General features: G+C 49.1%; 2 protein-coding genes across 3 annotated transcripts in view; one reads left to right on the top strand and one right to left on the bottom strand.

Annotated features, from left to right (window-relative positions):
* pctp (phosphatidylcholine transfer protein) overlaps positions 1–5153 on the bottom strand; it is an 11098-nt gene extending 5945 nt beyond the window's left edge. The window contains exons 1-2 of the mRNA XM_027031849.2: positions 5017–5153; positions 3306–3420 (exon numbers count right to left, since the gene is read on the bottom strand). Coding sequence (XP_026887650.2) covers positions 3306–3420; positions 5017–5145 — 244 coding nt within the window. The 5' untranslated portion in view covers positions 5146–5153. The remainder of the gene's footprint in view (positions 1–3305; positions 3421–5016) is intronic.
* The window catches only part of tmem100a (transmembrane protein 100a), a 13634-nt gene extending 3253 nt beyond the window's left edge, over positions 1–10381 (top strand). Inside the window, exons 1-4 of one of the 2 annotated variants that reach the window (XM_035525207.1) lie at positions 6672–6908; positions 7397–7590; positions 8388–9140; positions 9281–10381. In XM_035525207.1, the coding sequence (XP_035381100.1) occupies positions 7580–7590; positions 8388–8880 (504 nt within the window). In that variant the 5' untranslated portion in view covers positions 6672–6908; positions 7397–7579 and the 3' untranslated portion in view covers positions 8881–9140; positions 9281–10381. Of the gene's footprint in view, positions 1–6671; positions 6909–7316; positions 7591–8387; positions 9141–9280 lie in introns of those variants that run through there. The other variant, XM_035525206.1, reaches the window with a different exon arrangement.

Raw genomic sequence — 10381 nt, 5'->3', positions numbered from 1 at the left:
CCCCGAATTGTACAAACACCCTGGGTGGGGGTAGGGGTTGGAGCTCCGTCCGTCCACGAGGACCACAGTGGGACTTTAGACGCTGGTGTTTGCTCAGGCACTCACGGGGGCTCAGATCCGTCCGCTTAAAACAAGAATTACAGGACCAACAGAAAAGAGTGATAAACTAAAGAGGAGACCAGTACACTCACCCACAGCACCACTTAGGATGAGCTACAATGGAGGGCTTTCATTTGGAAACATGAGAAAAGATTTATGGTAACGGTAACCAGTGCGAGGGTGTAGCAGTGCCACAGACCAGAGGAGGACAGCAGCGAGCAGGATGCAGAGGTGCTAATCATTTAATCAGCGCTTTACTTCAGAGATGTCCATTCCAAGTCCATCGGTGTGATAAGTTATATTTGTAAGAGGTAGAGTGTATGTTAATAGAGTAATGTCAGTACCTTCTGGAGAAGAAAAAGGGTTACATTTTATGACATTATAGAAGTCCCAAAAGAAGCAGGTGACATCTAGGAACATGCTGAAAATTAGACACTGGAGATCCAGGCCCTGCACAGATGAACACACCCCTGAACAACAAATGCCCCCCTCCCCCCTCCCCCCTCAGATAGCAACAATGAAATGCACAGACTTGCTGGAGTCAACTGTACCTCCCTCCCTCCCTCCCTCCCTCTCTCCCTCCCTCTCTCCCTCCCTCTCTCTCTCTCTCTCACACACACACTCTCCCTCTCTCTCTCTCTCTCTCTCTCACACACACTCTCCCTCTCTCACACACACACTCTCCCTCTCTCTCTCTCACACACTCTCTCTCTCACACACACACACTCTCTCTCACACACACACACACACTCTCTCTCACACACACACTCTCTCTCTCACACACAAACACACTCTCCCTCTCTCCCTCCCTCACACATTCTCTCTCTCTCTCACACACTCTCCCTCTCTCTCTCCCTCCCTCACACACACTCTCCCTCTCTCTCCATCCCTTACACACACACTCTCTCACACACACTCTCCCTCTCACACACACACACACAAACACTCTCCCTCTCTCCCTCCCTCACACATTCTCTCTCTCACACACACTCTCCCTCTCTCTCTCCCTCCCTCACACACACTCTCCCTCTCTCTCCATCCCTTACACACACTCTCTCACACACACTCTCCCTCTCACACACACACACACACACACTCTCCCTCTCTCACACATTCTCTCTCTCACACACACACACACATACTCTCCCTCTCTCTCTCTCACTCTCTCTCACACACACACACACACACACACTCTCTCACACACACACACACACACTCACACTCTCTCTCTCACACACACACTCTCTCTCTCTCTCTCTCTCTCTCTCACACACACACACACACACACTCTCTCCCTCTCTCACTCTCCCTCTCCCTCTCTCACACACACACACAACACACTCTCCCTCTCTCTCACACACACTCTCCCTTTCCCTCCCTCACACACACTCTCTCACACTCTCCCTCTCACACACTCTCCCTCACACACACACGCACTCTCTCACACACACATGCACACACTCCCTCTCTCGCTCACATGCACTCCCTCTCTCTCCCGCTCACATGCACTCCCTCTCTCCCTCACACTCTCCTTCACACGCAATCGCTCACACACACACACACACACACTCGCTCTCTCACACACACACACTCACTCTCTCACTCACTCTCACACTCACTCTCACCCTCACACTCTCTTTCTCTCACACACTCCCCCTCTCTCACACACACTCCCTCCCTCACACTCCCTCCCTCTCACACTCACACACACACTCACACACACTCTCTCACACACACTCTCTCACACACACTCTCTCACACACACTCACACTCTCTCACACACACACTCTCATTCTCTCACACACACTCATTCTCTCACTCTCTCATACACTCTCACTCTCTCACACACACTCACACACTCTCATTCTCTCACACACACACTCTCATTCTCACACACACACTCTCTCATTCTCTCACACACACACTCTCTCATTCTCTCACACACACACTCTCTCATTCTCTCACACACACACTCTCTCATTCTCTCACACACACACTCTCTCATTCTCTCACACACACACTCTCTCATTCTCTCACACACACACTCTCTCCCTCCCACCCGTACAAGCACATGTGATTGTACAGTGAGTTTGTTTGCATTTGAAGGAAATCCACACCCTTAGTTTGGCTTCTTTTGAAATTTTGAAGGGAAACAAATCTTTGGCACAAAGGAGACAAAGCAGAGCGCCCATCTGGAACACAAGCACCAAAGATCCACAGAGCTGGACGATGCCCATGAGAAGCCAAACTGCTGCGAGCAAGTCAGGAACCTTTTAAACAAATGACCAGCAAAGTCAACGAGTGATTGAACAGCTCAGCAGTTATACAAACAATCTGTAAAATGAACAGAGGGACAAAAAGAAAGAGCTGAAAGATCATTTAAAACGCGTGACTTCCCGCAATAAAGAGCACATCACTAAACAGTTCGCCCTCGGCACAAGACAGCTGTCCTCAGGCTGACGGGTCCTTCAGCGTGGTTAGTGGCACTTTGGTCTGGAAAACAACAGTAATGTCTGTAAAGAACATTGACGAAAGATGCTGGAATTCTCCTCCCTTCCCTCCGCCACAAAATGTTATTCCACTCAAATACTAATTTCCTCAACATCGTGCGTCATTAGCTTATTTATTCTACCATGAAGCGATTAACTGAATAAGGTCAGGAATATTAGGTGTGTGATCAATAATTCAGGCAGGATTAATAAAGTTCAGAAGTTTCATTTATAACCTACAGAGCTACCATACACCAACACACACTAAGACTAAACACTCACAGGGCTTATGAGGATGGTTACCAAGGAAATGTCGAGTGAATGTTCAAGAAAGAGGCTCTAAGACAAAAAAAAATCAAAACCAGCACTCTCACACACAGTCCCACTGGCTACAGTGTGACGCTGGAGATCTAAGATGGAGAAGTTTTTTTTGTACTGAAATTAAGATAAAAAGAGCTGAGGGGGAAGATGTAGGGTAAGCAACGTGTCCTTCTAGTTGGGGTAGTTCACATTTCTGAGGTGTGGTTGAGTATGCTTTGTTGTTAACACTCATCAGTCATGCCAGCGGTGCGTCACCACGGTGACAGCTCACCACACTGGTGGACTCCAGCACAGCTCATGTGTGTGAGGTAATGGCGGCACTGTGAAGATGCCGTTTCCTCGTTTAAAAGTCATGGAGGCGACTGAGAAGACTTTTCCCTTCTGCTTGGCAGTTACCTTTGACATAGCTATCCCACTGTTTCCTGTAGCCCAGGTCCATGTAGACATCTGCGCAGAGCTCTGGCGTGGTGGACAGCGAGCCGAACACTTTATACTCGTACAGTCCAGAGTCCTGTGAAGGAGGATAAGGTCAGAGACAGTAGGGAAGGAAAAATACTGCAGTCCCAGAGATACAGCTAGACACACCGCGGACGACGAGAAATGTCACACTGAAGTCACACACAAGCCACACACACTACTCACCCCAACACTGCTCCGTTAAAGCTCCCATGTTTACCTCGTTACGAGTTTCTCTGCGGTCTTTAATCCAATCAGGTTATGGATTCCTTTAAGCACAACGTCTAGGCTTGCTGGTCCATTCCATTCATTAAACCTTTACACTAACGACGAGAGAATGACGGCCTGCCTCGCGTGTTACTGAACGTACCGAACTCGGTCGTTCGCGTGTCACTACAAAGCTAGTTAGCTCATGAGCTACTCGTGATTATTTTTGTTTGTTTGTTTGTTTATTTATCTTTTGTATTTGATTCATTGCCTGTAGCTTGTTAACGCTTCCCTTTCCTAAACCATCAGGAATTCATCGTCAGCCAGTCTGGATAACCAGTAAGTTGTCTTATTCCAGTCTAGCCGGTTAACCACGCAGCCAAACTGGCTAGGTCAGGTTACCTAGTCAGACAGGATAGCGAGCTATGGAACTTCATGTCGTGTCATACAGTTTCTTCCATATGTAAAGTTTCTACCTGCACGTAACGTCGGTACATGTCCACCCAGTGTCGTTTACATGCACGTAACGTCGGTACATGTCCACCCGTGTCGTTTACCTGCACGTAACGTCGGTACATGTCCACCCGTGTCGTTTACCTGCACGTAACGTCGGTACATGTCCACCCGTGTCGTTTACCTGCACGTAACGTCGGTACATGTCCACCCGTGTCGTTTACCTGCACGTAACGTCGGTACATGTCCACCCGTGTCGTTTACCTGCACGTAACGTCGGTACATGTCCACCCGTGTCGTTTACCTGCACGTAACGTCGGTACATGTCCACCCGTGTCGTTTACCTGCACGTAACGTCGGTACATGTCCACCCGTGTCGTTTACCTGCACGTAACGTCGGTACATGTCCACCCCGTGTCGTTTACCTGTACGTAATGACGGTACATGTCCACCCCGTGTCGTTTACCTGCACGTAAAGTCGGTACATGTCCACCTGTGTCGTTTACCTGCACGTAACGTCGGTACATGTCCACCCCGTCGTTTACCTGTACGTAACGTTGGTACATGTCCACCCCGTGTCGTTTACCTGTACGTAACGTCGGTACATGTCCGCCCCGTGTCGTTTACATGCACGTAACGTCGGTACATGTCCACCCGTGTCGTTTACCTGTACGTAACGTCGGTACATGTCCACCCCGTGTCGTTTACCTGTACGTAACGTTGGTACATGTCCACCCCGTGTGGTTTACCTGTACGTAACGTCGGTACATGTCCACCCGTGTCGTTTACCTGTACGTAACGTTGGTACATGTCCACCCGTGTCGTTTACCTGTACGTAACGTTGGTACATGTCCACCCCGTGTCGTTTACCTGTACGTAACGTCGGTACATGTCCACCCGTGTGGTTTACCTGTACGTAACGTCGGTACATGTCCACCCGTGTCGTTTACCTGTACGTAACGTTGGTACATGTCCACCCCGTGTGGTTTACCTGTACGTAATGTCGGTATATGTCCACCCCCGTGGTCTGCGCGAACAGCTCCCATCCGTCGCCCACCTGCGGCTTGTCCAGCTCCCTCCACGCGTCCTGAAACTCCCGCTCGCAGAACAGCAGCGCCATGTTTCACGCACGAGCCTCCGTCACGCGACCGCGACCAACGTCCTACGTGGCACGTCACAGCACGCGTGCCCGTGCGCGTGCGTGCGCGTGCGCTCGCCCGAATGCGCGTATGATTCGTGTGTGGCGAATAAAGGTTAAAACGCGTCGTTTTTCTGTGCTATAGGAAATGTAAAAAAATAAGTCAAATAAAACATTTACAGGTTTTGTTTACAGGTTAAAGGGCTATTATAATCATAGGCTACTACCTTCAATAGCCTCGCTTTATTATTGTGTGAGCCACAGATATGGAGATTGTTTATCTGCAGCCGGTGTTGGTATCTTTTTACAGGAACCCAAGTCTTATGTCTGCCGCGGTATCTTGTTCCAGGCGCCTAGTGCCTGTAGCCCGTTCTGCGACTTGATTTATACTGGTTATAGACACGTCCTATGCCTACACGTCCACTGAAGCAGTGTTGTAAAACTACAGACAGGAGCAGGTAGGCAGTCATGTAGGGAGTACATGATGGTGGTGCCCACCACCAACTCCAGTCATTAGGCTCAGGTGAAACCTGAGTTTTATTCTGTATTGCATTCTATTGACACATTAGTGTGTGAACGATCAGGAAACAATTTAACAGAATTTGCAAACTGCACTTCATGTAGGCCAAATTACTCTTACATACCAGCCTCAACACAGTTGTAGTAAGTGCCTAATTTTACTCTAAACAGACGAGACGCAAACATAATAAAATGATATGGTTTGTTTCACACCCTCCTGTCAAAATGGCAGGCACAGAGTTGCTTGTTTGCATATGACAGCATTTATTTCCGCAGTGAAGAGAGTAGATATTTTAAAGACACATCTGTTAGAAATACTGCATGTAAAACAAACCTGTGTTCATATGGAATTAAAGAAATATTTAAACACTGACATGTAAAAAGCTATAATTGGTTCATATCTCTTGACTTTTTTTTTTTAATCAACATAGCCTCATACTTCTAAAGAAGTGTAACTGAAATCAGTCCAAATCACAGAAGAAGCAGACATGTCTGCCCCTAGGCCCCCACACACCACCCAGACAAGAGAGGGGGGGGGGTTCCCTCACACACCACCCAGACGAGGGGGGGGGGGTTCCCTGGTACAGTGCCTCTCTCGGCAGACCTTACGCAGACAGCCTGCCGGAGCGACCGCCTAGCCTGTCCCGTGGAGCGTGGAGGCCAGACACAGCAGCGCCCTTTCCGGCAATCCTGTACCGTGGTGTTCTGGTTCAGGATTTTTATCCACTGGAAAGCACCAGTGGTCTCTCCTTTTGGAGAGGGGTCTGAGAGAGGAAAAAGAAGGGTCCCAGCAGCGCCGTGTATCGGGTTGCGGGGGGTTGGAGGTCCGGCGCACAGGCCGCTCCCGTTAAGGGCAGCACGCAGGATTTAGGTAAACATGCCCCTCCTATACAGCTCGATCTCGCATGCGCAAGTGTGTCCACACGTCCACACACACACACACACACACACACACACACTACCCTTATATCATGTTCAGGTTTGTGCATGTTGATGAATTAGTAGCACTGGCTGAAATTTTTGCTTTGTTGCATATCCTGAGTCATTATTTTTAAATAATTTCTTAATTTATCATTTGAACTGATCCTCAGGTGACTGAGTCAAACTGTCCGATTAGGACACCTCGATTTCATGGACTTCAGTAAACCTAACCTCGTGTGTCTGTGTGTTGAGCAGGTGATATGAAAACTGTGATATTTTCAAACCTCTATAATGTGATTTAGACGGTAAGTGGAGAATAAAATCAGAGAGTCTGACAATTCAATAAACTAAAAACGCAGATTTGTTTAAATGTGTACAGATAGTCTTTATAGCACACTCTTCTCTCTATAAAATAAAATAAACATCTGTTGTAATAATCTTGTGGAATCTGGATACAACAGTTAAGTTTAAATTACATAACACTGCGATATTGAAACTCTGCCTACCTCCGTTTTATATAAACTTTAGATAATTATGTTTATGGTCAGTGTTTATATGTATTAACCATACATGCAGTAAAAGTACTTTTTAACTACTCGCTGGAGGGGCGGGAGCTCTTACGTCATTAAGCCTTGGATTTAACTCGAGCTGTTATTTATTGCCTCTCGTCTGTACTGGGTGCAGAAACTCTCAGATGCGAGTTTTTTATCAAGCTCTCTCTCTCTCTCTCTCTCTCTCTCTCTCTCTCTCTCTCTCTCTCTCTCTCTCTCTCTCTCACACTGGACTCCGGGAGAATATGGGGGGAGTTGAATTCCAGCAGCACCGCGCGCCCCTGTAACAGCCCGGGTCTGCAGGCGTGCGGTTCCCTCGACGTTCTCCACCACCAGCGCTACTGCGGGGAGTTTGTCCAGAAGTGGAGCAGCCCAGTGCCAAAGTCCACGGGGACGATTTGAGAGGCTCGCGAGCGCTATGAAAAATGCACGAGAGGTAAGAGAGACTGCGTGTCCGTGTCAGATATCAGATGTTCATACACACGCCTGGTTTCTGATGTTCAGTGAGTGTTAGAAACACGGGAGGTTATTACCGTGCCGGCTGGAGCCCTGAATCGTCCGTTTATTAGGATGCATTAAAACGTTTAGCTTTTAACCCACCGAGTAGAAAAATCAAAAGCAGTCACCCTCAACTAAACTGTAATGATGCACAGAAACTGCTAGAAAAAAACACATGGAGGGTTTCCATTATTGTTAAAAAAAATATATTTATAAGACCCGAATAAATGTCGGTTAAATGTCATCTTTGGAGTCGACATTGGTGTACACCGTGTGGCCGTGCCCTGCAAGCTACACCGTCTACGACCTAAGCTCATTAATAAACTGTGATAATCGACTAAACCTGTTGTATGACGCATTGGCCGGGAGTCAGACCACCAATTCAAGGGAGACCCGTTGGCAGGAGTGCAGACAGGACAGGCAGAGAAAGCGTCTTGTGAGCGTTGAACGCTGTTCGCATTTCACGGACTAGTCTGTAATGTCATATCGCGCGCTCCTGAGAAAGTGACGGCTCGTGCTTCGTTGGCCGAATCCGCGTGGGTTAAGGCGGTTTTTCGCCCCGTTAGCGTTTTGTGTGACAGAGTTTATCGCGGAGAGCTTTTATCCTTCCAGAAAAAATAAAACAACTAAATAACCTCCTGTTTAGCTATCCTTCTCGGAGAAAAGCTACACGTTAGTTCAATGTCAACATATATTCAGCAGTGTGAAGTTCGATATCCTGTTTCTCGCCGCCAGCTCCGTGGGCTTGAAGAACACTGAAAGCAGGACCATCCTGTGGCTCGTGCCTCAGCCAAGTGTAAAACGTGATCCAGCGATGCCAGACGAGCCACTTAAGGATGCCATGACAGCCCCCGAGAGATCACTCACAGACAAGACCAACAACAACGAGCCAGCCCCCTCTCCTTTGGTCACGGTGGTGAACATCCCCCTGCTGACCGAGGGCCAGCTGACGGCCGCCACGGGCGGGACGGAGCTGTCCTGCTACCGGTGCACGGTGCCGTTCGGCGTGGTGGTGCTGATCGCGGGCGTGGTGGTCACAGCTGTGGCATACACCTTCAACTCCCACGGCTCCACCATCTCCTACTTCGGCCTGGTGCTGCTGTCGGCCGGCCTGGGCCTCCTTGCGCTCAGCGCGGTCTGCTGGAAGGTGCGGCTGGAGAAGAAGAAGGAGAGGCGGAGGGAGAGCCAGACGGCCCTCGTCACCAGCCGCAGGGCCGTCGTCGGCTGACCGCCCGCCCCGCCCACGGGCCCCGGACGGCCTGCCGGGTCCTCGTTGTCCCGTCATCACCGTCCTGTTTATGCCTGCTTTGAGGATGTGCCCTACTCAACCGCTGATCACGTCAGTTGTCACCTCCGATTCCCTGTTGCCCAGGAGACCGTCTGGCCCTACCCCACACGTGCAGCTGCTTTACAGTGAGAAAATGCCCCAGATCGAGCTGCCGGCTGCAGACAGAGGGGACAGAGGGTGGATCCTGCAGAGTGCGCAAGGTGAGAGCGTTAGCCACGGGGGGCGGGGCCGGGGCTGGCGGGGCTCCTCCGTGCCCCCGAAGAGTTGGGGTGTCGGGGTCCCGGTTCCGCACGCACCACTGCCTGTGAGGGGTTAAGGAGGGCTTTTTCTGTGGCTTCAGAGACACATGCAGCTGTTTCCAGACGTTCTGGAGAAACTGGGCGGAGGGGTGTTGGCGATGCAGGACGCAGGACGCTGACCTCAGCGCTCTCCTCCACCAGACTCTCTTAAAGTCCAGCACAGGCACGGCTTTGAGGAGGAACGAGGGACTCTTCATTCCTTCTCTCTCTCCCTCTCTCTCTCTTTCCCGTTTATCTCTGTCTCTCTTGTGAGGCACATTGCTTGCATCTGGGCAGCTGGGAGATGAGCCAGAGAGAGACGGGGGAGAGAGAGAGAGAGAGAGAGAGAGAGAGAGAGAGAGAGCGCTGAATGAAGACGAATGACTGCTGTACAAACCAAGAGAGGAAGAACCCCATTAATCCACCACTACTCCCCATGTTCTCACACACACACACACACACACACACACACACACACACACACACACACACACACACACACACACACACACACAATCTCTCTCTCTCTCTCTCTCTCTCTCTCTCTCTGTCTGTCTCTCAAATTAATGGTAAACGATCTGGGCTGAAACCAGAGGAAACGGAAAGTGGGAGGAAAACAGGCCAAAGACTGAAGAGTGATTTATTCCTCATCATCGGCGTCGTTGGCAGGAGCCCCTTTGAAGCAGAAGTCTACTTCAGCGGTACGGGGTGATGTGAGGTTGTGAGATTGACACTCGAGACACTTGCTTTTGATTTCTCTTGGTTTGTCCCCTCTTTATTGTTTTGTACCATTTATTACACAGACCTCCTGTGCTTTAGTAGGGTGATCATGTGACGCACGGCACAAAGTTAGTGCCTTCTAGGACTGTAACCTTTTGACGGACGTGGAAACGTAGTACCTTTTACAGACTGACCCTGAACCCAGTATAATGATGTGATAGCGGAGTTGTCCCTTTGTTGTATATCAAAACACATATGACTTTGATTGTGTCAAATCTTACAGTGTTTCAGGATTAAACGCCTGGTGTCCTTATTCCATCCTAAACATTATTTCGTATTTATATTAGTTATTTCCAAATAAAATGTTTGTGTGTACTGATAAAAATGTGACAAGTTGTTGACAGAATCTAGTTTAATAAAGTTTTATAAAAATGATTGTTAAA

Source organism: Electrophorus electricus, chromosome 4 (assembly GCF_013358815.1).
Source record: "Electrophorus electricus isolate fEleEle1 chromosome 4, fEleEle1.pri, whole genome shotgun sequence".
Lineage (NCBI taxonomy): Eukaryota > Metazoa > Chordata > Actinopteri > Gymnotiformes > Gymnotidae > Electrophorus > Electrophorus electricus.
The sequence above is the reverse complement of the archived record's forward strand: the minus strand, read 5'-3'. Positions and strand labels throughout refer to the sequence as shown.